Genomic DNA, 27,023 nt, shown 5'->3' on the forward strand with positions numbered 1-27,023 from the left:
TACTTATGAATAATGTTGTATCATTGTGCATTTGTCTGATTTGGATGTTTAAAACTACAAATATTTTCTCCATGGTGACTTTGTTTTCCATCTTTATGTAGCTCATCTGTGTGATGTTTCTACATTTCTCACCGATGCCATGGAAACACTAGTGATTAGGCCCCAGACTGTAGAGGAAATGGCAGAAGACAATTTAAAATATTTAAGCCTAAATGAACGAAAAGAAGGGGTAAGATTCTATTTTATTCTGTCCAGAAAAACAGCTATAAAACTAATTACTTTCTAGTATGGAAACTTATATTTAGTAATAACTAATAAAGATCATCCAGAGGTCATATAGGGTCAGGGCAGTAGTCCATGTAGCACAGTAACTTGTGTCCAGCAGTGGAGTGATTTATCTAGGTGAAAATATAAAACCAGGGTACTGTATTTGATACTTTTTACTTCTAATCTTCAACCAGAACCTTGTTGAGTTTTATGTGGTTCTTGAGTATATAGTAACACTTCGTGGATTTCTTTTCCACAGCCTTCCCTTGTCTTCTCTTGAGAGCAAATACATGTTTGATATCCAAAATACACTCTAGTAAAGTGTAGATCAATTAACCATTACATGAAGGACCCCTCTTTTCATTTTTTTTCCAACTGCCTCCTGTTACCATTTATGTCTTAAACTGGGAGAGATATGGACCAAACAGTTCCTGTTCTCCTTTTCATGGCACATGACTGTAGTCTTCTTTGTTGTGTCTAGTATCAGCCATCTCTGTTCTAGACTGAAGAGTGTTAGTTAATACAATCTTTTCTTATGCGTAAACTCACTCAACTTTGATCATCCTTGTTGCCTTTTGATAAGTCTTTTCTTTCTATTTCATTTTTCTGTGTGACCAACAGATTTTTCTCAATTTTTAAGATCTGAATAAACCATGGATTTACATGATGGAATAGTAATATTACTTCTTATTATCTTTTTGGTCTCTGTGACTCAGAATATTTGATTTGCTTCCTGCTTCTTAGATTAAGCTCACATTTTGGTAAAATTAGCTGTCATAAGCCCAAGATACCCAGTCTGAGGTGCAGTTTTTATCTTAGGACTCAGCTTGTACATGTGAAATTTATTTTTTCACATTTATGTCACTTCATGGTTATCTACTTGAATTTTACTTGTCACCAGTATCATTAGTCATTATTTCTTCTGCATTCATTCTGTAGTTTTTTACAGGTGAAGTGTTTTAATGCCTGAAATAACATAGTATCATCAGTAAACTTTATCATCTCACAGGCTGGTCTCCTTTTCCAATTCTTTTATAAGCACTTTGAGCAGTCCAGAACAGATATCTACAGAACTCCATGGGTGATATTTTTTGATTGCAGGAACTAGCCATTTCCTCCTAATACTGTTTCCTGTCTTTTACCCAATTAATTATCTGTGCAAAGACGTTTGTTCTTATGTCAAGGTTACCAGTTTTCCTTAAATGCCTTGGATGAGAGTTTGTATTAAAAGCCTTTTGGAAACTCAGCTGGAATATATGGTTTAACTTTCCTTCATCTGTACCCATACCAATGCCTTTAAAGAGCACTGGTTCTGCAAGATTGTGGAGTTCTACAAACCCCATATTAGCTCTTCCCCACTGGACAAGATTTATCCTTTGAAGGATTCAGTTCTAAATGAGTGCATCTGAGTTTAGGTGTTTATGTGCAGGTATCTGCAGTGCATGTGCTGTTAATAGACTCGGCAGAAGTCTGGTCCAGTTGCCCGAAAGTGCAGTTCTAGAGTTAATCGAGATGCATTTCCAACGTCCTCACAAGGATGGCAGATGTAACAGATAAGTTCTGGAGGCCTTTACCTTCCTGTAGTTGCAGCTGCAGGGCATGCAAGTGCCACAGGACATCTCGGATGGCCCGATACATGTATTTGGGAGGAACTGAATCAAGTCCCAGTGGTATAATCAGCTGCAGCCTGGAGCAATCCTTGTTACCCTGGTGTAGGCACCTTGTGGCTCATCCTCCTGAGTTGATTTCTTAGCTCCGCTGAGAGCTCAGTGCAGTTATTGATGCATAGGTGTCTACTGTTTGAGGGATGTCCTGCATATCAGAGAGCTCCATATAAGGCTCAAGGTAGGTAAGACACAGGATGTATAGGAAGCCCCATAACTTTCGGGGCTGTAGATGTAAGGCAGATGGGATAGAGTAGAGGATCTCAAGTAGTGCTGGAAACCTCTGTGATTAAATAATTGAGACCTTGGTTTCAGTGGAGTTTTAGATGTCTGCTTAACAAGTCCACATACAGACAGCTAATTTTAGCTTTGTCTTGCATACAGGTTATCTGCTTAGCCCTTTACTCAGTACATTTTGTAGGAACTCTGGGAGAATTATTGGATATTGAAGAGAATTACTTTGTAGTACTGTTGCCTGTTATCTCTTTTTAATTTTTAAAGGAAAGCACACATAACAGGAAATTTTGGTAAATGTATAAAACTGTATGTGTTTATCTCAGATGATTCTTCTGACTTACATAGTTTAAAAGGGTTGGTTTGGTTTTTCTTCTGAATTCTGTTGTCTCTTAGTATGTGGGGAAAAAAAGATGGGTTTTTTTGCCCTGCATAAACAGGTGACAAAAACTGGTGCTCTTTCAGATAATTTCTAATTATTTGGATTGTCTCTGTTACTTCTTTTTTTTTTAATATACCATATTTTTTGTGGATTACCCTGATATGCAGCTAAGCACTACACACCTGCTGGGTCACTTTCTCATTCACTCAGAGCCTCCCCCACCCCTAATGAGACAGGAGAAAAGGAAAGGAAGAGTAGAAATGAGACACCTCATGGATAGAAATCAAAATAGTTCAACAAATGAAGAAAGAGAGAAAGAAGTAAAAGAAAGACATAAATAAGGCAAGGCAAGGAACGGAAAGGAAATGAACAGAAAGGAGGCAGTATTACATGGCATGGAATATCTCTGCCTGGCTGTATCTCATGAGTTGAGATAAAGACAGTTTAAGAAGTAAAGCAAAAGCCGCACAAAATCAAAGCAAACAAGGAATTATTTCACTGCTTGCCATGGGCAGGCAGGTGTTCAGCCATTCATCTCCAGGAGAGCAGGGCTCCATCATGCATAACGGTGACCTGGGGAGACAAACATCACTCTGAACGCTCCCTTCCTCCTTCTTCCCCAGCTTTCTCTGTTGAGCATGATGCCATATGGTGTGAAATGTCCCTGTGATCAGCGGGGGTCAGCTGTCCTGGCTGTGTCCCCTCCCAACCCCTTGTGCATCCTCAGTCTCGTCATTGGTGGGGTGGGGTATGGAGCAGCAAAGGCCTTAGCTCTGTGTAAGCTCTGCTCAGCAGTGACTAAAACATCCCTGTGCTATCTATGTCATTTTCATGACAAGTCCAAAGCACAACCCCGTACCAGCTACTAAGAAAAAAATTAACTGCATCCCAGTCAAAGCCAGGAAACATACACACAGATTTATTGAGTTGTGTTGCTCTGCTGCTGTTCTCCAATTTGATTGAGTTGATCTCGGCAATATGTAAGGTGTCACTTACCTCTTTCATAGTTAACATTCACTTCTGTATATCTTATGTTAGGATCAAGATATAGAATTTCTCTAAATACCTCAGATACTATTTTTTCAAAAGTTTAGATGTTATTCTATAAGCAGTATTAAAAAAGCAGCTGTATATCAGCTTATTATCGGTGCATACACAATTGGTGATTCATATGTATTTGCTTTAGATAAACACGATTTAGTGAGTTTTTGCATGCACACTTACTTTTGATCTTTCTGATTTTAGATGTTTCTCCTGTTTCAAGAAGCTGAAGATAAAAACAAACTTCTGCGAACTGTGGCTGGTGCAGGTTTGGACAGTATCGGTAACCTAAGAGCTACGTGGGATAAATTTGAATTAATGATGGAAAGCCACCAGCTTATGATTGCTGAACAGGTAGCGATGAAAGCTTAAAATTTTGCCTGAGAATGTTGAAATTATTTTGAATATGTCTGGAACAATACTTTTTTCTTAGATTACATCTATAAATGTTGTCAGTTCAGTGTTAACACAGGCATTATTGAGTTGAGGATGAGCCATCTGAGGAAAAATACTTAGACTCTTAAGCAGTAACTGTTAACTCTGAAGCAGTAACTAGGGGAAACTTTGTTGAACTGATGCTGAAATGAATGTTGTATTGTTGTACTTCTGTCTCAAAACAACTTTCTGGTGACAAATGGCTTAATAAATGGTTAACAGAGGAAAAGAGGATAACAGTTCAAAGACTGCATTTTTATTACTTTATCATGTTTTTAGTATTGAAGCTTTTTATTTTCTTTTCACTTAGCTTTGCTAACCTATGCACAGTCCTGTAATTCCAGTCCATAGGCAAATTACTGAACTTGTTTGAAGTTCTACTGAAGATAGCAGTTTGTCATACAAATTCAGCAATCTTTCTATGTGCTATAAGAGGCAATCTAAGTAGGTAGCATAGGCTGAATAAATAGGTCTCAAGTACTACTCAAGTGCTAGCATAATAAAAAAAAAGTAGTGCCCCCTTTAAAAGAAAAACAAAACAAGGAGAATAAAGTTGAACTATTTTGAACTATTTCTTTGGGCGTTACGCAAGAAGTTTTTTGAGTTTGATTTTTGATCAAATTGTAGTAATCAAGTTTTGAAGATGATGTTTTGATTTTGATCACGGTTGTAGGTACAAACCATTGAAAGAATGTAATTTTGCCTATTGCTTTGCAGATGGAAATGATGAGAGGAAATGTGCTTTCACGTATCAACATATATCTTCAAGACCTGGAAAAATTTAAAGCTCGCTGGGATCAGCTAAAGCCAAGTGATGATGTCATTGAAACAGGTGATCAGGATGTACTCGAGAAAAGTGCTCAGATGATAAAGGAAAAAAAAAGAGAATTCGATGAACTTAAAACAGTGAAAGAAAAACTCATGTATGTATGTTTATTTCCCTGTATATCTTATTCATTAATATATTGATCTTTTGTAGCAATAGTATCTCAGAAAATGTTCACCAATTTTTATCACAACAGATAATATAAGTAATATAATTTGTGTTACATGTTTTTCATTAGCTTTTCTGGGTCCTTTTTGTTGATTTTTACCTAACATGAATTTCTTAAGCTAAGGTTTTCTAGATGTTTTTTTGGATAAATAATTTGAGAAGTCTCTTAAGGTCTTGCAAAAGGAAGTTTGTACACTAAAGGCTTGATTCTGACTTTTGAAATTCTCACTAAGAGGAGGTTTGGGATATTGGTCCAAAAAGAACCTCAATCCTCTTGTAACTTAAGCGGGCAGGAGCTCACCTCTCCCACCAGTAAGTGTCCTTGCTCATTATTGCAGATTTCGAGAGGATGAAGTTTTCTATTTAACTTCTTACCTTGGCATGTAAATGATGGTAAATAAAATCAGCATATTCTTTTAACCTAGCAGGAAGAAACAATCAATTCAAAATTATTCTCTTTTCGGTTTTGATTTTGAGGGTGCCAATTAATTCACTTTTCTCATAAATAGGAAATAAATGAAAGTTTATGGGAAATAAATGTGAATGTGGGAGAAGATTCTTGTGTAGAAGAGTTATGTCTCATATTTCTTTATTATTTCTATTCAAAAAGGAGATTATAAGGAAATTGCAGTTGGCAGCAATATTCTTTAATAAAGACAATGACTTTTTTTAAAAAAATATGATGATTTCTTTATGGTACCATTTCTTAAACTGTAAAAATACAGTGGAATAATGTAATGCATAATGCAGTGATCTTTTTATGCAGTGAAGAATGCCATCATTTTAAATTGGAAGAGCCTGACTTATCACTGTCAGAAGCTGTAAGCCAAGATATTCAGAGTTGTGCAGAAGTATGGGCATTGTATGAAGAGTTTTATCAAGGTGTTCAGGAAAAAGCCAAGGAAGACTGGATTACTTTTAGGTAACATTTTGTTACTTTATTTTTAGTGGACATACAGTTGTGGTAGTAGTACTGTGTTGTTATGACCTTCTCGTTTGATTTTCATGCAGAAGTAAAATATACCTATTTGAAGAATTTTTGTTTAACTGGCATGACAAACTGAGGAAGATGGAAGAACATACTGTAATGACAGTAAAGCTGCAAAAAGAAGTGGACAAATACAAAGTAAGATGCCAATTACCATAGAAGTGTTCAAGGCCAGGTTGGGTGGGGTTTTGAGCAACCTGGTCTGGGTGAAGGTGTCCCTGCCCACAGCAGGGAGATTAGAACCAGGTGATCTTTAAGGTCATTTTCTACCCAAATAACTGTGATTCTATGAATTTCAGCAAGGCCTGTGAAACAAAAAATGTTCTATACCTCATTGTTCATTTCTTACAATAAAATCAATTAAAATTCAACAAAACGTTTTCTGGTACTGTTTTGAACATTTCACTTACTTTTGAGAACTTTTAGTTCTCTACAGTAAACAGAATGGTCATTACAGCTTACATAGACACAGATTTATAAATGAGTTGTCTTCAGAATCCTACTCCTAAACTTTAAATTCAGGAACTGGAAAAACTGTACCTCAGTTTAAGAACTTAAATTTTATTTTTGTTTGAGTAGCATGTCACTCCAAAATCAAAGAGATGCAATTTTCATAATGACTAGATGGATTTATATGTGCCTTTTTTCTGCAGATGATAATTCCACTCCTAAAATACGTAAGAGGAGAACAGCTTTCTCCAGATCATTGGTTGGATCTCTTCCGTCTTCTGGGTCTTCCCCGAGGCACTACTCTTGAGGGTTTGCTATTTGGAGATCTATTGAAAGTGACAGATGCCATTATAGAAAAAGCAGTGGAACTTAAGGTATGAATAATTTTAAACACAGGATCTATAGTTTTTTTTATGGTTTATTTTATGTGGTATATGTAGTTCCATATGCATATTTTTTTAATACTATAGAAGTAGAATTTGCATTATATTTTTGAATGGAGAGTTTATTGCAAGCTCTGTAGTTTCATATGAGATCTATTCTTGCCTTTAAATAGGATTTGAATTGTCGAGCTCAAGGTGAAATCACAATCAGAGAAGCATTGCGTGAGCTTGAACTCTGGGGAGTTGGAGCTGTCTTTGTGTTAACAGATTATGAAGACAGCCAAGGCAAGACTCTCAGGCTTATTAAAGACTGGAAGGACACAGTCAACCAAGTTGGAGATCATCGCTGTCTTCTACAGTCTCTTAAGGACTCTCCATATTACAAAGGTTTTGAAGATAAAGTGTCCGTCTGGGAAAAAAAGCTAGCTAACTTGGATGAATACCTGCAGAATTTAAACCAAATTCAAAGGAAATGGGTCTATTTGGAACCAATATTTGGTCGTGGAGCTCTACCCAAAGAACAAGCTCGTTTTAACAGAGTTGATGAAAACTTCAGGTTAGTGTTATGGAATGCTACTTACCTTTTGTAGTGTCTTTGGCATGTAGTCTAGAACATTCTTCGTGGTGAAAATATATGGAACAATTGGAATATGTATGGAGAAGAAGGTCAGCGACAGGAATTCAGAAGATACACATGTATGATGGTGACATGTATCTGAATAAAGGTGGTAGTGTTTTCATTTAATGGGGTACATGTGAAGAAGGGAATCATGTGAAACATCAAAGATTGTGATCAAGGCAGGCAAACACAAGGTTAGTCTTAGCAGAAGTAGAGGTGATGTAATTATTTTTTCAAGAATCATGCTGGAAACCATCAGAAAGTACACACAGACTTTTGGGAGAAACAGATGGTTTATTTTTTCCAAACAAGTCATAAGATAAAAAGGGAGTAGGTTTTAGAAATATGGAAAGATACGTACCATTATCTGTCTTGGCATGAGTTGAAATGACTTAAAAGGAAATAGAAGTCAAGAACTGAATTTTCTTGGTTCTGGGTAGAGAAATTTTAGCAAGAAACCATTGCTCTTAAATTATATTGGAGAGACATTGAGGTAAATTCTGAAATGTTTCATCATTAGTACTGAAACCTGAAAGTAATATATCAGCTGTTTATATTACTTGCCTGTGTGTTAATTTCTATTTACTTAATTTTATAGATACTATATTTAAATTAAAATTATAATGGATTTATGAATTCTTTTATTTTCTGTCAAGATCCATTATGTCAGATATTAAGAGTGACAATAGGATAACATCACTGAATGCCCGGGCCGGAATAAAAAATACCTTAACTACCATACTTGACCAGCTTCAGAGATGTCAGAAATCTTTGAATGAGTTTTTGGAGGTACAGTAAACATCAATACAATTTTTTATAAAGAAAGTCAGTAAGCTTGAGTTTAAATCAACAAAATTGATTTATTCTGTTTTTATATAGGAAAAACGCTCAGCATTTCCACGATTCTATTTTATTGGAGATGATGACTTATTAGAGATTTTAGGACAGTCCATGAATCCTCTAGTTATCCAGTCTCATCTTAAGAAACTTTTTGCTGGTAATGCATTAATCTTTATTTGTGAAATATACTTATTTAGAAATAAGCTTCTTCAAAGCTAAATAATATGTTTCAGTTCCTCTCTTTCCATGACTAGAAACTTAATAATTAATGTTTAACTTTGAGAATATATAACTTTATCTATGTTTTCTGATTAATAGGCATTAATAGTGTGAGCTTTGATGAAGAATTTAAGTACATAGTTGCCATGAAGTCTGTAGAAGGAGAAACCGTGCCACTTAGAAATAAAGTTTTTCTGTCAAATGATGTGGAGGTAAGAAAATCACATCCTAGTCTAGATCAAACATCTTAGAGAAGTTAATTTGTAATGTAATTTTTGAGTTTTTTCATCTCTTTGTCAGGTGTGGCTAAACAGTTTGGCTTCAGAGATGAAGGAAACCCTGAAAAAAATGTTAATTGATTGTGTTGATGCTGGAAAAAAATCACAAGGTTCAATTGATCCATCGCTCTTTCCTTCCCAGGTAGTAGTTGATCCAGTAATGCCTCTGTGTAGTCTTAGAATTACCGAATGAGTTATTTTTTTTTAGTTCTGTAAAGAACTATACATTTAGATTATGTAGAAAATAGGCCCAGTCAAATCCATTTTACTCATTTATCATATAGAGAAATTCTTAGAAATATGTGCTATTATAAATTTCTTTGTAAACATTTGAAATATTCAAGTCTTTTACATGGCAATCTGACATATCATTTAATGAAAAAGACTTGCTGTATTAGATTACATTACAAGTTTTGGCAAAATTTTGTCAGATTTTAAGATGGCTTTATTTGTTATTTATTTTTTAAGAGCATAGCAAATATTTTTTGTTTAAAAATTTTACAATAAATAAAAATATACAAATTATAGAAATTATAATTATAGAATGCATAAATTATACAAATAATAAAAATGATACAATAAAATTATACAATAAAATACTTAAACTATCAGACATAATAAGCAATTGCAAATTAGTTGGTAAACTGCTTAGTTTTTATATGTGTTCTGTATTTATGAAGTATAATTTGAACTTTCTCTTCCAAAGATCCTTTCCTTGGCAGAACAAATTCTGTTCACTGAAGATGTTGAAAGTGCTATCAAAAACCATAATCTGCAACAATTAGAATTAGAACTCATGGCTAAACTGGACCATTATACTAACATTGGTAGTGGCATAGAAGATACTGGGAGTACAGGTATAAAAATTACAATTAATATACAATTCTTTATTATGACTGCAGTTATGTAGTATTTTACATTGTTTATTTAAACATGAAATTATATAAATCTGTCTCAATTTGATTTCATAAAGCTGAGTTACATAAAAACACTCACCTACTACAGCCTAGATTAAAATCTTTAATATTTCAGAGTAAGCAAAAGGATTTTTATTTAGATTAGAAATTATCTTGGAGAATTTACGTATTTGGAGGCCTCTCTTCTTAATTTTCTCATAAGTTTCCATCTTTTAGCTTATGTATCTGCTGTTTCACAGGAAGTGGCCAAACAGCAGTTGAGGTACATTATGTCAAGCCAGTATATTCCATACAATTGTGCAGGTGATTCTCTTTTTCTGTGTTCGAGGTTCACATTTGCCTTTGAACTAATAATTCCTGAGTACCTTTGAGGCAAAATAAGCTTGTTATTCTCAAGGCATGATTGTTCTGAATCTTACATAGTCCGAATGGGTTAGAATAATTATGCCTCTGAGTGCTTTTTCCTCTCTTTTGACCAGAGGCTTTGAGTGACTACTTCAGATGTAAAATTCCACACTGTAGGTTAGGTGAGATGGCTTTTACCTTAGGTGTAAAAAGACTCAATTTGACATATGGTTTATAGTCTTCCACCACATTTGTATAGCTGCTTACTACATTAGATTCTAGTTTACAATTTGTGAACTGTAAACATCTGATAGGTTAATTAGAAATAGCATTCATGTCACCTACCTCAAGAAGTCTGTAAGTGTGGTTCTTTATCTGAGCTCCCTTTCTGTGCTCTTTCTATAGCTGTTTGAAAAATTTCATCAGTTACAGAGGAGTCTTCCTTTCATCTATTGTATAATACATTTTGTTAACTTTTTAGTTTGGATAGTAAGTGTGATTTTGAAGTGAGTTGCCTGATTATTCCCACTTACTGTGCTTTAATTACCATCATGGAATGGCATAGAAGCACACAAACTGGATTTCTTTCAAATGAAACTAAATTAAACAGTATGCTCTAAGAGTACACTTAAAGCACCCAATCTGTTAATGAGCATTCATTCCACATCAACATAATTATTCTGAGTAAAATCTCCAGAGTGCATGTAGTGTGGTTTTCAGATGCTCAACAGATCCCTCAGCAGGTTGGGCCACACTGATTGCTGAAGTGGACATGGCTTTTAACACTCTCAGCGTAAATTGCTTTGCAGAAAAGCCTCTCCCTCTCCTTTTTTCCTCTCCCTCTCTCGCCCCCTCCCCCCCCCATGTAGAGGCAGACAAAATCACTTCAAAATGACTGAAGTTACATGATTTACACTGTCTGTCAGGATCTTATTTTATGCTGCTTGCTTTAGAAAATAAGAGTCTTCATATAATTGAAACAAGGTCTAAATAATAGAAAGCAGCACAATGAACTTGTGAATGGGTAATGTGTGTCTTCCTTACTACACTGGTGTGATTTTTTTCTTTTGGTGTGATTTTTTGCAGAATCTGGAATCCTCGAGCTCAAGCTTAAAGCTCTGATTCTTGATATCATTCATAACATTGATGTGGTGAAGCAGCTGAATCAAGCCGAGGTTCACAGTGTTGAAGACTGGGCTTGGAAGAAGCAGCTGAGATTTTATATGAACAACCAAAAATGTTATGTTCAGATGGTAGATGCTGAACTCCAATATACTTACGAATATCAGGTGTGGTATTTTTACCTAGTGGCTTTTATATATGAGTCAAACACTTTCTCATTTCATACATGCTGCTGATTGTCTCCCAACTGTTGCCATTATTCTAAACTTTGCTATGTCCTTAACATGCTATTTCATAGATAATATTAAAAGATAGGGTAATAGTTTTCATTCCTGATGCTGATGGGGTAAATGTAAGTTGTATCAAAGTAGCTGTATTATCATATAACTATTTTCTAATATGCGTGCTTTTATATATCCAAGTGCAGTTTCATCTGTAGTTGTGAAAAAATTTGAACAATACATTGGCATTTGATATAAAACAAGGAAAGCTTTGTAAACAAATTCATATACTTAATGAGACAGAAATTTTGGCTGTTGCTTTATATTGTTAAATTAATTACTTACCAATAAAATCAATGAAATTACATTGCCAGTATTTTCTGTCTACCAATCAATATAATTTGTTTTGTTTCTGCAGGGGATTTCCCCAAAACTTGTTTATACACCTTTGACAGATAAGTGTTACCTAACTCTTACTCAGGCCATGAAGATGGGCCTTGGAGGAAATCCCTATGGTCCAGCTGGAACTGGGAAGACAGAATCAGTAAAGGCCTTGGGTGGACTTCTTGGAAGACAAGTATTAGTCTTTAATTGTGATGAGGTGAATATGGTTTTGTTTAATTTAGGAAATGGTTATCTATACCCATACTTCATAAAGCAGTATTATAGTCCACAAGTAATATTAAAATTATAATATTAACTATTATTATATTATATAAATTGTTATTATGAGTAGTATTAGTATTATTAATATTATTTAAATTATTATGGAAATTATTCTGATAATTTGTCAGTTGCCATTTGAAATTTGTGGATATTTCCAAGGACCTGTTTTTTAGTGGATGGGAAGACATTCTTGTATATTTTCTTGTTACTTGAATTTTGACAACATTCTTTTTAATTTCAAGGGTATTGATGTGAAGTCAATGGGACGCATATTTGTGGGCTTAGTGAAGTGTGGTGCCTGGGGCTGTTTTGATGAATTCAATAGACTTGAGGAAGCTGTATTGTCTGCAGTATCCATGCAGGTTCAGACAATTCAACATGCACTGAAGAAACACAGTCCTGTGTGTGAGATGCTTGGCAAAAAGGTACAGCAAAACTTAATTATTCTGTTCACATAGGCCAAACTTAAAAAACTGTCTACTGTAACTAAACATAATCCACCCATCCTTTCTCAATACTGTTTCATCTGACAATATATCCTTACAATGCACTTCTAATGCTAGGTTGAAATGGATCCTAATTCTGGAATTTTTATCACTCTGAATCCTGCCGGAAAAGGTTATGGAGGAAGACAGAAACTGCCTGATAATCTCAAACAACTTTTCAGACCAGTTGCTATGACTCATCCAGACAATGAACTCATTGCAGAAGTTATTTTGTATTCAGAAGGCTTTAAGGATGCTAAAATACTGGGTAGAAAATTAGTGGCTATTTTTAATCTAGCAAGGTAAGCTTTCCCCACCCCACCTCCCTGCTCCTTAGTAAACTTCCCTTTCTAATTCTCTTCCCTTGTAGCTCTTAAATCTAAATGGTATACCATACAAATCTCTGTACAGATACCTTTAACTTTTAAAAATACTGTAATGTGTTGGGAGGTTGAGGTATGAAAACATCTTGAATTCAGTTATAATGTCAAGGGATCAAGGTGCTGCTCCCCTAGTATCTCACTAAATATAAATATGAGCATATGAATGTTTGCAAGCATTGTGTTGTATCTAGACTCTTGAAATTGTTGGAATGCAAGTGACTGTTTGGTTAAAAGTATGTGCACTAGAGAGTACAAAGATCAGAGGTTATAGTGAATGCTGTCAGAGTCAATAATAAATACATGTTGAATATAACCCCTCTGAAAACTCCAGAGCGTCATTGCTGTATTTCTGAGATGCGTTTCAGATGACACTACAAATATGTGCCAGTTTCTCTTTTGACCAAACCTGTATTATAAGAGCGTTCATTCACCAACCCAAAATTTCAGATGCTGTCACCTAGAGCTTATTACCATGTTGTTGTTTATAAATTCAGGGAGCTTCTGACACCACAGCAGCACTATGACTGGGGTTTACGAGCACTGAAGACTGTTTTGAGAGGCTGTGGCAGTCTTCTTCATCAGCTGAAGAAAAGCGATGCAAAGCAAGAAGGTAAGATTGACCACACCAAACTTTGGATTCTTTAAGATCTTGTACAAATATAATTCACTCCAGCTTTCTTGTTCACTGGAGTTTTAAAAAGCCACGGCTTGTATCTGTAGGCAATTTAGAAAAGAGGAAAATATCCATGAGCCCACCTTTGCTAGGAGACTACAAAAGATTCTTCGTATTCTAGATTTAGCTTTTATATGATGATAACACATGGATTACAGAACTTCATTTGGGAATCATTTAAAATGTTTCTCAAAGACTTGTTTTCACTTGGCTTAGGACAGGAAAGTTGATCCTCTGATGCTGTCATTCATTAAGTTATCAGACCATTTTGATTTTGTCTGAGTTTTGCAAAAATTGTCACATGGTACTAGATTCAGATTGGTAGACAAATATAAGGATAGGTAGGAAGGATAGAAAAGTATTGGACTAGACTGAGTCAATGTATTTTTTAAAGATTTTTTAAATTATTGTTGTTTAGGTGTTTAATGAGAGGGAATTAAAGAGTGTGGAATGGATGAGCATTTCACATCTTTAGGAGACAACTACTGCTTCCTGTTTGCTTAAACAGCATATATCTGAAAGTTTACAAATTTTGACATAATAAATGTTTTGCATCTGACCAGCACCATAACCACCTCATATCTGTGTAGAGTGCATTTGTGGGCATATATCATACTTACAGTAAGTATGCCTAACTGTGCCTAGCTTCCAAGTAGAATTCTTGAACTGGAATTCTGGAATCTATGCTCTGATTCTACTTTCAACATCTAAGCAGTGTTGGCTCAGGTTCTGATATATTCAAAGGAAAAAAACCCCAACAAACAGCTTAAACTGATCTGTTTTCTTTGTTTTTCTTTCCAGTTAATGAAAGTCACATAGTGGTTCAAGCTTTGCAGCTGAACACCACATCAAAGCTCACATTTGCAGACTGCACACGTTTTGATGAGCTGGTTAAAGATGTATTTCCTGGCACTGATTCTAAAGATGTGGAATATGCTGAGTTAACTGCAGCTTTACAACAAGTCTTTGAAGAAGCAAACTTGGAAGTTATAAGCACACAGGTAAACATTAGCTACAGCAACAAAACAGTATTATTCTGAATTAGAACTGATTAATATTACATTCATTTGACTCATTTCTGTTTTCTTTTGAAAAATCTTTTATAAAAAAGTGAGAATAACTGGTAGTGAGATTCTAATTACATATATACAAGAAATTAGATGTGTGTTCAAAGCATGGTAGATCAGTTATGTAATTGAAAGAAAAATAGTGCAAGGAAAATTAAGATGTAAACATGACACACAGTTTCATTCAAGCCAGGTAGAAATGCCAGTGAATATTTTGGACAGTGAAAGAATGAAATAAGTGAATATTTGGTTTTCGCAAGCAGTTCTCTGTCTTGTTTTTATTTATTTATTGTAGAACTGGACGAAGTTTTGTGACTGAAGATTTGTTAAATTCTCATTAAAAATATGCCCAAAGATGGCTGTTATTTTTGTACTAGTAATTTAGTGAAATGCTTCCAACATGTAAAATGAATTTCTTCATAAATTTTAGTGTCATAATTTTAATTATTCCTGCAAATATCCATTGTTTAAAAAATCAAAATTATAGAAAGTGTCTGCATGCAAAGTAAATTGCAGAAATACTATAAAAGAACATGTTTGATTTAGCTTTACAATTGCACATAGCCATTATCCCTTTCATTGTCTAGATCAAGAAGGCTTTGGAGTTGTATGAACAACTGCGTCAAAGAATGGGTGTGGTTATCGTAGGTCCAAGTGGTGGAGGTAAATCCACGCTCTGGCGGATGTTAAAGACAGCCCTTGGTAAAACTGGCCAAGTAGTGAAGCAGTACACAATGAATCCCAAAGCCATGCCCCGGCATCAGCTGCTGGGCCGCATTGACATGGATACCAGGGAATGGTCTGATGGAGTGCTTACCAACAGCGCTCGGCACGTGGTGCGAGAGCCCCGAGGTACGTCTGAGAGGGACTCGCAGATTGTTACACTGGAATTACTGAAATGGTTCGTTTTCGGGTACATCTTTATGTTGTGTTGCTATTTGTGGATAGCATAAGGCAAGAAAAACTAGTAACAATTGTAGCCAAAAGCCTCGGTACGTTCTTTACAAATTTTGTGATCAGAAAGCAAAAATAGGCAGCAGAAGATAAAGCATATGAGGAGTGCCTTCATAAAACTTCAAGTCGTAATGAAGAAAAGATAATAAATAGTGTTAAGATAGCAAGATGCAATATTTTTAAACTGTTTTTCTTGGGTTTGGTATTTTATTTTTGTGTCTGGAAATAGATATTACTTCATGGATAATTTGTGATGGTGATATTGATCCTGAATGGATTGAATCTTTGAATTCTGTTTTGGATGACAACAAATTGTTAACTATGCCCAGTGGAGAAAGAATTCAGTTTGGTTCAAATGTCAACTTTATATTTGAAACTCATGACCTTAGCTGTGCTTCTCCTGCTACAATATCTCGAATGGGAATGATCTTTCTGAGGTAAGTCACAGGAGTATTACATACTTTTAAAGTAAGCAAATATATACTTACTTTTCTTGAAAGGTATTCTCAGGTGAAGGGAGCAGTTGGTTAGTTGCTTACACTTAGGAAGCCAATCACTGGGAAAGTTTCTTTAGGTTGCATATCCCTTCTGTGGTGTTTATTATAATCTTTTGACTTAAATACCTCAGATTTTTTCCAAAAGACATGGTGAATTCTTTATTGGAGAGCCCAAATACTGGTTAGAAATTGTTGAAGTATTTTACCAGACTTTTTCTGGAATTCTGTTGGTTTTTTAAAGCGGTCTATTTAAAGATATGGGTGCCTTATATTTATCTGAATCTTGTTTTGTTTTGACTTAGTGATGAAGATACAGATCTTAATGCTCTAATAAAGTCTTGGTTAAGAAGTCAGCCTGAAGAATCCAGATACAACCTTGAAAACTGGATTGGGGACTATTTTGAAAAGGCTTTAAACTGGGTTGTAAAGAAGGTTAGTAAATGAATACTTAATCAAATTTCAGCTTCTGTTAAGTGTGATCCGTTTTTCTAGTTTAGCACTGAATAGATCATTCAGATTAATGTTTGAATTGTAAGTAAAAAACCCAACTCAGTGCTTTTTTGATAGAATTACAGAATTGTAAAATATCCTGAGTTGAAAGGGACCCACAGGGATCATTGAAGTCCAGTTCCTGGTCCTGCACAGGACCACCCCAAGAATCAGACCATGCAGCTGAGAGAGTTGTCCAAACTTCTTGTACTCTGGCACGCTTGGTGCTGTGACCACATTAATGATGCTGTTTCCTTAGTATGATTAATTCTGGAGCTATTATAATAAGGTCCCAACAACTGATCACTGTGCTTAAAAGTTTTGGAACATTTAATACCATTTTAACTAGTAAAGACAGATACTAAGTTTCACAGATTTAACATGCATTTCATTGTTCCATACCAGACATTTTTCTTTATGTTTTCAGAGATCTGAAAGACTTGAATATGTAAAAGAAAAGAAAAAGTGAAGAAATTATTTTCTAGATTGATGTTATTGTCTATCACAAAAAAAGATGGCTAAAATTTGTCAAGTTGCACAGTGTACACTGAAGATTGTAATAGGTTGAGGAAAAATGTAATGTCATATCTCGGGAAATATTTTGACTGTTCAGAATGTTAAATTCAAACAGCTTCCACTAATCTGTCCTGAATTTAAGTATGTAACTTTAGCTCTCTAGGATTCTACTCAAAACCTTGACTGAAAAATGTTTTAATAGGTGAAAAGTGGTACGTAATTACAATATTTAATAAAAGGTTAGTCCAAAACTTTGTGAATTATCTGGATTCTGGGACTCTGGGATGTACATCATAGTAATTGTTCTGCATATGCTAGATTTGCTGAGGGATTCTAGATGCTTCCCAGACTCGCCTTCTGGAGGAGTTGGATTCACCTTGATCTCAAGTAGCTTATGTGCACAAAACATTTTTTAGGAGACTTCCCCACTGCTGTGGCCAGTGTGCTACTGTTTGAGACCTGCATTGTCTCCTCCTGGGGTACATACATGGTCCTGTTGTGTTGTTCTAATTATTTTTCCTCCTAGTTCTTTCATTCATGGCATTGTTCCTGAGGCTGCAAATTCTCTTTGGTGCTAAAAAGCAGAATCTCTAAAGATTCTGTTCAAAAGAAAGGTTTCCAGTATACAGTTAAGTTTATTCCTTATAGATTCTCAAGATCTGTGAGGAAAGTTTTGATTGCTTATCCTAAATTACATGAACTCAGAGTCTGGAGTTAAAACCTCCAAATCAATGCTTAGACATAATTTAATGCCAAGTGAATTTTCTAGAACAATAGCAATGTTGAGATCTTCCATCATTTGTGAAAATGTCAAGAAGAAATGAGTAATAATTGCGTACTAGCAACACATCACATTTATATTGAGGAATATATTTAAATCTACTACAACTTTCAATTTACAGAATGACTTTGTGTTAGAAACAAGTTTAGTTGGAACTGTGATGAATGGACTGTCTCATCTTCATGGGAGTACTGATCGTGGACAGTTTATTATTAACTTGTTACGTGGTCTTGGTGGCAATCTCAACATGAAGTCACGACATGAATTTGCAAAAGAGGTAATCTCTGTGCTCTAATTTGATTTTAATTTGTGTTATCTGTAGAGAAGTTGCTGAGGAGTAAAGGAATGTTTTATGTGTCACTGATGCATTGCATCTGTCCCAGATAGCAATCCTTTGGTTCTGCACCAAGAGATTGTGAAATACCTTTGTCCATGCTGCTTAGTGCAAGGACTCACTGTAGCAGGCTGTGTTTGTATATATGCATTGTATATGTAATTCAGATTTATTTTTGTGGGTTTTTTTTCTGTTCAGAATACTTGAAATAATAATAGGACTTTGCACCTCATTAGGAAGGTATTGTTAGGGCATTACACTGAGGTTATATATTGTATGCACTGGAGTGAGGTTCTGTCTCTGTGAAGATATTTGAGAGTACAAGGGCCAGGCTAAAGTTTTGGAAAACTGTGTGGGTGTACTGGTTCATAGTGGCTTGAGAATGTTGACCTTGGAGATAGTTATTTCCACAATCACACTTGGGTTTTGTGTTGGAGAGAGGGAAGTAGTTCCTTCCAAAAGACAGCGATGAGCTATAATATATATACTGGGCAATTGGTAAAGGTTTAGACTCAGCTCTAGGAATTAGTTATTCATGCATGTGAATGAGTTATATCATGATTCTTCTTATTAGGTTGCCTAATAAAAAAAATGTAAAGCTTTCCTAAATACAATTTAATTTAATTTCTTTATATTATGAAAACTGGAAGAGTAATATACTATTTAGTTAAGGACTTGATCATAAAGCATATGCATGATATGATTGAATTTTCAAAGGCAGCCTCAAACTATCAAGTCGAAGAATTATATGTTCAATTTTACATAAGTATTCCTTAAACTTTCTTTAGACCAGCTTGAAATGGTAGATCTTGTTGTTAGGAGTATGGATTTAACTGAAGTTTTATTTTTATTTTCTTTAAAGGTCTTCAGTTGGGCACAAGAGTCTCCTCCTGATCCGAGGAAGCCCCTGGACACGTACTATGACACTGACACTGGAGAGCTAATGCTGTATCAGCTGAAAAAACCTGAAAATCTGACAGCTGATGACTTCAATAATCTCCAAACACTTCCTGTCATCCAAACCCCTGACATGCAGAGAGGTTTAGATTACTTTAGACCATGGCTAGATATTAATAATAAGCAGCCATTTCTTCTTGTGGGTCCTGAAGGATGCGGAAAGGGGTAAAAAATAGTTCCTATTTTAAGTAAAATATACTTCTAGTTGTTTGACAGAATTTTTAATATTTTTTTATAATGCTTTTAAGATATGAATTTCTGATAGAATATGACTGGTTTAGGTCATTAATTAAACAAACCTTTTGTAGTGGCAAATAAGTAAATTTTTATGAAGTTGTACAGGGACAGTTCAGACTGTCATTATGCATCTAAGACATCTAAATGTGGCTTTTAGATATGAAACAAGATTTTTGGAAAACCAACTGTCATGGAGCAACAGCTTAGAGGCACGTGAGATCCAGTCTCATTTCAAGAGGCTCTAGATGCCTTGTGTGGGCAACTGAATTTAGCACATCCTGTTGCCTTTATTAGATTCCTTATTTAGATGGCTTGGGTCACTACAATCAAGGTATTAAATTAACTGTTTTGTGCAGCTGTATACACTACATTTTCATTGAATTTTGTGAATGGAAAATGTTACAGTTTTAAAGGCAAGGATGTTGAATTCAGCAAACCTCAGCTCCACCTATTCCATTAATACAGGATGTAGTATGTGCATTTTAATTCAAAATCTATAAAATATCTTTGGATACACAGCATTTTAATTTGTTTATGCCTATATGTATGTACTGTTTGCTTTTCTAGGATGCTGCTTCACTATGCATTTTCTCAGCTCCGTTCCACTCAGATTGCTACCATTCACTGCAGTGCGCAGACTACTTCTCAACATCTTCTGCAAAAATTAAGTCAAACTTGCATTGTAATCAGTACAAACACTGGGCGAGTGTACAGACCAAAGGACTGTGAAAGGCTTGTTTTATACTTAAAGGACATCAATCTACCCAAACCTGATAAATGGGGAACAAGCACTCTTGTGGCTTTTCTGCAGCAGGTGAACACTTACGTCTATTATTTATCAAGGGACTCAAGTATACTGGATATAATTTAGTGTATGTAGTAAGTACTTACGTCAAATAATTTCAGAGTTAAAATCCTGCATCTGAGTTTTGTTTGTGCTTTACTAGACTATGTAGGTGTCAGCCAGAAATAAGATACCACTTTCATTTGGCTTATATTTATAAATAAATAAAGACAATGATCATCTTAATGAGTTACAATGCAGTAGACATATGAATGACAAGAAAATTGCCAGGAGTAGTCAGCATGGATTCACCAGGGGCGAGTCATGCTTGATGAGGGGAGGAGAGTGAATATAGTCTACCTGGGCTTCACTAAGACCACTGATGCTGTCTCCCAAAAGATCCTCACAAGAAAAGCTGTTGATCCAAGCTGTGTAAGCAGATAGTGAGGTGGGTTGAAAGCTGGCTGAAGAGCCAGGCCCAGAGGGTGATCATCAATGGTACAGAGTCTACTTGAGGCCAATATCTGTTTAACATCTTCATTCATGACCTGGACAGTAGAGTCCTGCAGGTCTGCAGCTGACAGAACTGTGAGGAGTAAGACGCCTCAGGCAATTAAGAAAGCAGAAATAATGGTATACTTCTCGCTATTTTATTTTATTTTGTATGATACTCTGTTGACTTTCTTTTAATGAAGTATTTATTTAATTATTAAAGGTTCTTACATATCAAGGATTTTATGATGAAAATCTGGAGTGGGTTGGTTTAGAAAACATCCAAATTGTGGCTTCCATGTCAGCTGGAGGAACATTAGGAAGACATAAACTTACCTCCAGATTCACTTCTATTGTTCGTCTGTGTGCAATTGAGTAAGTATATGTAAATTAGTCTAACTCTGAGAACTCAAGAGTCAGCCTCTCTTTATAAGGATGTCTTGTCAATTTAGTCTTTATGCAGATGTAGCTGTTCTAGTCTTTCATCTTTTCTCACAGTTTGTGGTTGTCAGGTTTGGTGCTATTTGGTGCCTCTTGGCACCAGAGTCCAGCTAAGAGGAATCTACAGCTGCCTGTTGATAATGAAGTGTTTGAAATGTTTCCTGTTGGATAATTTTGTTTCCAGTGAACTGCTTTCTGCAGCTTTATGTTAAGGTGCTGTTTGTTTAAAAAGTTAGAGAAATTGAAGTTTATTTGTTTGTTTTTAAGTTTGACCATATCAACATACGTATTTAGAAAATTTCTGAGAGAGGCCTATTGCAATAAAATGGTAATTTTACTTAGCTTCTGGATGGAAATGCTAGTCAATGAAATTTCTCAGTAATTGTGTATATAAGTTTAACTCAGTTTTAATTAAATAGAAAAAGTCCATAATAATTAATTTTCTTCCCTTTTTTAGCTATCCAGAAAGAGAACAACTGCAGACTATTTATAGTGCCTACCTGGAACCCGTACTGCAGAAAAACCTGAAGAATCACCCTGTTTGGGGTTCTTTACCAAAAATACATCAACTAGCAGGATCTATGGTTCAAATCTATGAACAGGTATGGAAACTGTTTTTCTTTCTTCAAGGAGATGGAGAATTCAGATATTTTATTACAAATAATTAGCTTTTGATATTAACAAGCAAGTAAAAAGGTTTATCAGTATTAAAATCTTAAGTTTATATATTTTTAATAAAGTTGATACCAATTTTGGAGCTTCTTACTTTCAGAGAATCCTAGGTGTTAGAAGCAAGCCAAGTAAGAGTGAGTGCTCCGGCTTTCCCACAGATCTATTTTAGGATTTTGCACGCATCTTAACACTTCTATACTTTCAGTTCCTGATTTACAAAATGTGGACAGTAGTGTTTTCCTACTTAATGGATGAGGAAACAGTGCAACAGATTGTTGTGTGCCCAGTTGTTTATGGATGATGTTATGAACAGAGAAGGAGATATGAGAGTGGAGTCCTTTACAAACATCAAGGACTACCTACTAAAATTGTATACTGTTAAAAGCGGGTGTTTAGAACTGGACACAAGTTCATTTTAGCCTCCCACTTGGAATTTTATGGACTTCTATCTAGCAAAACGCTTAACTCCTTGCTTTTCTTAATGAGTACATAGCCTTACTGGGGAAGGTACTGTGTGGTGCTTGCTGTAGAATATATGTAGGAGCTTGCTGTATAATGTGTGAATATCCCCATCCAGGCAGAAGCATGATACAAACCCGATCTTTATGACTGGAATGTGAGTTTAGTTGCTGGCCAGCATGCACCTGTTAGCAGGAGTTTCATATGGCATTATCCATGTATTCTGAGAAATATGAGTTTAAATCTCATTATACTGCAATCAAATAACTGATGAAAGCAGCTATTCTTTAAATTAAAGATGTAGTTGTAAATTCAAATATCCACTCTGGGAGAAGAGTAAGTATGAAGTATTTTGTTGTGAGAAAGCGTTACTAATTTAGGTAGGTTTTAGTGAGAAAATGTTAATAATTTAGGTAGGTTTTTATTAAATTTCAGTATTGCCTTTGCGTATCATATTTGGTATTGTTTTAAAAAGCTATGTATTTTGTCTAATAATACTGCACTAAAAGTCCTAGGTGAGATGTGCAGTAGTTTCCATCAAAGATGAAAACAGAAAGAACCAGAAAAAATGTTCTGAGGAAATCTTTTGTGGTCAGAATACAAGACTTAAACAAGGAGTGCATTCATAAAATGTCTAAATATACACCAACTAGAAAACTAATTTATCTGGTACCTTAGAAAAAGTGCTTTACATTTTACAATATCACTTTTTTTCCTCCCCTTAACTCCCGTTTTTAGGTACGAGCAAAATTCACAGTGGATGATCACAGTCATTACCTTTTTACACCATGTATTCTTACTCAGTGGGTTCTTGGTTTATTCAGATACGATTTAGAAGGTGGTAAGTCACTTGCTTGGCTTTCATTAATAAAGCAGTTCTAAAATGGCCTAGATTATTACTGATGTCAGTCTTACTGTTGGCTCCACATGTAACTCATTGATCTTTTTAAACTGTGGACTGTCCGTAACTCAGTAGAGGGAATAAATGCTTGACAGTTCATTCCATAACATAAAAGTAAACAAGTTTTAAAAAATCTAATGATGTTTTAAAATATGTGTGGGAGCTGCTACTTACGGTTTTAAAGGAAGTTAGTAGGTTGGGACTGCATTCTTACTATGGGAACTTGAACTATGCCCCCTACTCCCCACTGTTTTGTTCTGTGTTTTTTTGATTTGTGTTGGGGTTTTCTTGAGCATATATGTTGTTTTCTGGATTCCCAGAGCCTTGCCCCTCATGCTTGTCCTGCTATATTTGGTTGTATAAACCTGGTTTATATACATCATTCATAGGCTGCTTTCTAATCTTTTCTTTTTTTTTTTTTCTAATCTTTTTGTCTCTGAAATTGGTATTATTGCTAGATCACGAGCAATACTCATATTTTAGCTCTTACATTGATTAAAAGGCTGCATAGAGGGTTGCTTAAAGAGGATAAAAGTCATAAGAATGTTGTACTTCATTTCCACTTACTTTCTGGGACTGACAATCAGTGAATGGGTGATCTCAGCCCATTTAAGGACTTCTTAGTTGTATCTAGTGTTGTCATATGCATGTGTGTAGGAACCCAGAGTGCCGAGAATATTTCTCTTCCTGTTTTTAAGGGTTCTTACCCCCTGAACAACACTGTTTTAACCTCCAACCTTGGAAAAAATTACCAACGATCAGACAAGAACTAGAAAATGCAGTGGTGTGAATTAGGTGATAGACTACTCTGTAAGATTGTCACAGGGTGAAAAATATAGAGGTTTTGGGCTTTTCTTTGTAGTAAATAGATAAGAGTAAAAAATATCAAAATGGAGGATTGTTGTTGTTCGCTAAACCTTCTTCTCCTTCTTCTACTACTCCATATTCTGCAGTAAAAGTAGTTTGGAATGATTGGATAGAGAATTCTGCAGGTCCTGCCCGTGTTACTGAATAATTGGTAGGAAAGTGAAAATAATACATGTTTTTAGTAACTATTGGTTAAATTATCTTTAAAAGGCCATGTAAATCTTGATAATTAGACTTCACTCCTGCTTTCTGTGCTCTATGCTGTACCTGGGTCACGCTAGTGACTCTGTTCCTCTGATAAGACTTAATAAACAACTGTCCGGCAGCATTGAAACTCCAGGAAAAGTCTCGGTTTATCTTTGAAACTCCTTGCAAGGACTTTTAGAAAATTCTTTCCCATCAGGAGGGATTTGATTTATGGCACGGTTCAGTGTCACATGTGCTTTTCCAGTGATGAACAACGCAGCTTGTTAGTTACTTACCTTCCTTTTTACTTTTGTGAGGAATATTTAAGATTTGGAGTCTCTAGTGGCATTTTCTATACATACTTTGCTATGCATGTTTTGGGTATCTATTCTTATTTTAGTATTTGTTATCAGTCTTTCTCTTTCCATTTAAAAATGTCTTCTGGATTTTCTTGGTTTTATTGCCTGGAAAATTGACTTTTAATTTTAACTTTGTGTGCAGCACCTTGTTCAATTTTGTTAGAAGCTGACACTTGTAATAGAGAGAACTTGTTTTAATAGAATATATTTCATTTCATCTTGTCATGATCCATAAAGATATTATTAAAAAGCACTTCATAATGTTTGCTTTTTCTCTTATTTCTTCCTTGCCGATGCTCTCCTGCTGGTATGTAATTTCTCTTGCTCATTTTCAATTTTGTATTTTGAAATAGAAATTTGAAAATTTATTATAAATATATAAAATTAATTCTCTCCTTAAATTTTGTAGGTTCATCGATACAAACTGCAGACTTTGTATTGGAAGTTCTTGCTTATGAAGCACGTCGCTTGTTCCGTGACAGAATTGTTGGCATGAAAGAACTTCATGTATTTGATAACATTTTGATCAAAGTGTTTCAAGGTGATTGGGGCTCAGATGTTCTGGACAATATGGCAGGTGAGCCCTTTGAAGCGTACCACACAAACTTGAAATAATTGTTTAGGAACTATGTAATCAAGCAAGATAGCATATGAGTTGAACATAGAAAGTTTTGAATGTTTCCTTTTATTTTCACAGATACCTTTTATGTAACTTGGGGAGCTTGTCGAGAGGCATACATCACACCAGGACAGGCACTGCCACCACATGGGAGGCCACTTGGCAGACTAAACTCAACAGACCTGAAGGATATTATTCAAAAAGTGAGACATGATTAAAGAATATACACTGCAGGGGTTCACAGCAATGATTCTAGACAGTTTTGGTGAAGAGTAGTAACATGCGAGCAGCAGGTTTATGGTGGGGGCTGCTTCTTGTTCAAAGAATCATCATTTGCATTCGGTGAAGCGAGGGAAGACTTGTGCAGGCAGTAGGAAGTATCATGTAGCAAGGTTGTTTTAATGAAAGGGCATCAGTTGCATTTGCTGCTGATTTTCAACAGTTTGTTGAACCAACATTTTGACAAACATTTATGTCCATATATATTTGTATATTGTTTGAGTATCTAAGTGTTTTATTAAATGATTACTTTTCAAATTTGTAATTTGGTAACATAGTTTTTATTTCAAGAGATGCAAATGGACTTTTTGGAGATCTGGCTCGCTTTTAAGCAGTAAAGTACAAAAAATGAGCTTGATGAGGAAACGCAAACATTTTAACTCTTCTAGGCTATGTGATTTTTAGGATGAGAGCTTTGAGATCATCACCCTTGGTCATAGTGTTTGATGGACTGCTCTTGCAGATGGGACTCTACTCCCTCTACCTAAGTGCCAACTTGTTACCAATACACTGTATGGGAAATGGTGAAATTCAATAGTCCCAGTAAGCGGGGAGTTTGTTGGTTTTGGTTTTTTTTTGACTACACAGTTATGTTAGGCTTCAAAGATGAGGTTTTAATAAGTATAACAAGGTCAGAATTTAATTATAGGATCTGTTATTGTGTGTTTCACTAGGAACTTCCATAATCTGCAATTATGCAGCAATTAGGTGCCTAAAACACTCTCCTGAGTTATTAATGAATTAATCTGTAGTCAGAGACACAGTTCAGGCTTTGTTCTGGTCCATTATTCAATTTTAATTAGTTCAGTGGTAGATTCCTATTTCAATATATCAAAGACTTTCAGGGTGTTATGGTGCTGGGTGTAGAATATGTTCATTACTGATACATTCATTACTCAAAAAGGGTATGTGAGGTGTATCTAAATTCTGTCACAAAAATAATTTGTTTGGAATGAAGACCAATGTGGTCTCTAAAGCTTTTAAGCCCTTCTTTTCTAAATGTTTAAATGTTGGATGTTTTCATATCTCACTGCTTTTATTTATTACTAGTGATCCGATTTTTTTTTCTCTTTTTTTAAAATAGGGCATCATTCATTATGGACGGGACAAAAAAGAGATGGATATTTTACTGTTCCACGAAGTCCTCAGTTATATGTCCAAAGTGGACAGAGTGCTAAGTTTCCCTGGAGGTTCACTCCTTTTGGCAGGACGGAGTGGTGTAGGTCGTCGGACAGTTACCTCTTTAGTTAGTCATATGCATGGAGCTGTGCTGATTACTCCCAAAATTTCCAGAGGTTATGAGCTGAAGCACTTCAAAAGTGATCTTAAATACGTAAGTCACTCAGTTTCTTCTATTTTGTAATGCTGTAGGTGTATGTTAAAGAAAAGAAATTTTGAATGACGCAAAGGGTTGTGTGAAGAGAGATTTTAAGAGAAGAAAAATGACAGTCTAAATGAAAGAAGTAAGTTTTTAGAAGTTCTCACTCCAGATGTGTATACTGTTCTTTATAGTAACGAACTGAAAC

The 27,023-nt window shown here is 35.3% G+C and overlaps 1 protein-coding gene across 5 annotated transcripts in view; it reads left to right on the forward strand.

The window, feature by feature from the left end:
• The window catches only part of DYNC2H1 (dynein cytoplasmic 2 heavy chain 1), a 155,044-nt gene that overhangs the window by 17,077 nt on the left and 110,944 nt on the right, over positions 1–27,023 (forward strand). For 4 of the 5 annotated variants that reach the window (XM_032099265.1, XM_032099268.1, XM_032099270.1 and 1 more), the window contains exons 20-49: positions 102–229; positions 3,793–3,942; positions 4,741–4,946; positions 5,784–5,939; positions 6,029–6,143; positions 6,659–6,829; positions 7,012–7,394; positions 8,114–8,246; positions 8,337–8,454; positions 8,616–8,728; positions 8,817–8,936; positions 9,501–9,651; positions 11,143–11,345; positions 11,818–12,000; positions 12,308–12,490; positions 12,629–12,852; positions 13,428–13,543; positions 14,408–14,607; positions 15,261–15,525; positions 15,857–16,064; positions 16,427–16,556; positions 18,032–18,187; positions 19,107–19,366; positions 20,006–20,252; positions 20,938–21,089; positions 21,613–21,757; positions 23,025–23,127; positions 25,009–25,176; positions 25,297–25,421; positions 26,582–26,830. In XM_032099265.1, coding sequence (XP_031955156.1) covers positions 102–229; positions 3,793–3,942; positions 4,741–4,946; positions 5,784–5,939; positions 6,029–6,143; positions 6,659–6,829; positions 7,012–7,394; positions 8,114–8,246; positions 8,337–8,454; positions 8,616–8,728; positions 8,817–8,936; positions 9,501–9,651; positions 11,143–11,345; positions 11,818–12,000; positions 12,308–12,490; positions 12,629–12,852; positions 13,428–13,543; positions 14,408–14,607; positions 15,261–15,525; positions 15,857–16,064; positions 16,427–16,556; positions 18,032–18,187; positions 19,107–19,366; positions 20,006–20,252; positions 20,938–21,089; positions 21,613–21,757; positions 23,025–23,127; positions 25,009–25,176; positions 25,297–25,421; positions 26,582–26,830 — 5,261 coding nt within the window. The remainder of the gene's footprint in view (positions 1–101; positions 230–3,792; positions 3,943–4,740; positions 4,947–5,783; positions 5,940–6,028; positions 6,144–6,658; positions 6,830–7,011; positions 7,395–8,113; positions 8,247–8,336; positions 8,455–8,615; positions 8,729–8,816; positions 8,937–9,500; positions 9,652–11,142; positions 11,346–11,817; positions 12,001–12,307; positions 12,491–12,628; positions 12,853–13,427; positions 13,544–14,407; positions 14,608–15,260; positions 15,526–15,856; positions 16,065–16,426; positions 16,557–18,031; positions 18,188–19,106; positions 19,367–20,005; positions 20,253–20,937; positions 21,090–21,612; positions 21,758–23,024; positions 23,128–25,008; positions 25,177–25,296; positions 25,422–26,581; positions 26,831–27,023) is intronic. The other variant, XM_032099266.1, reaches the window with a different exon arrangement.

The sequence above is a fragment of the Corvus moneduloides genome, chromosome 2, assembly GCF_009650955.1.
Source record: "Corvus moneduloides isolate bCorMon1 chromosome 2, bCorMon1.pri, whole genome shotgun sequence".
In the NCBI taxonomy this organism is placed as follows: Eukaryota; Metazoa; Chordata; class Aves; order Passeriformes; family Corvidae; genus Corvus; species Corvus moneduloides.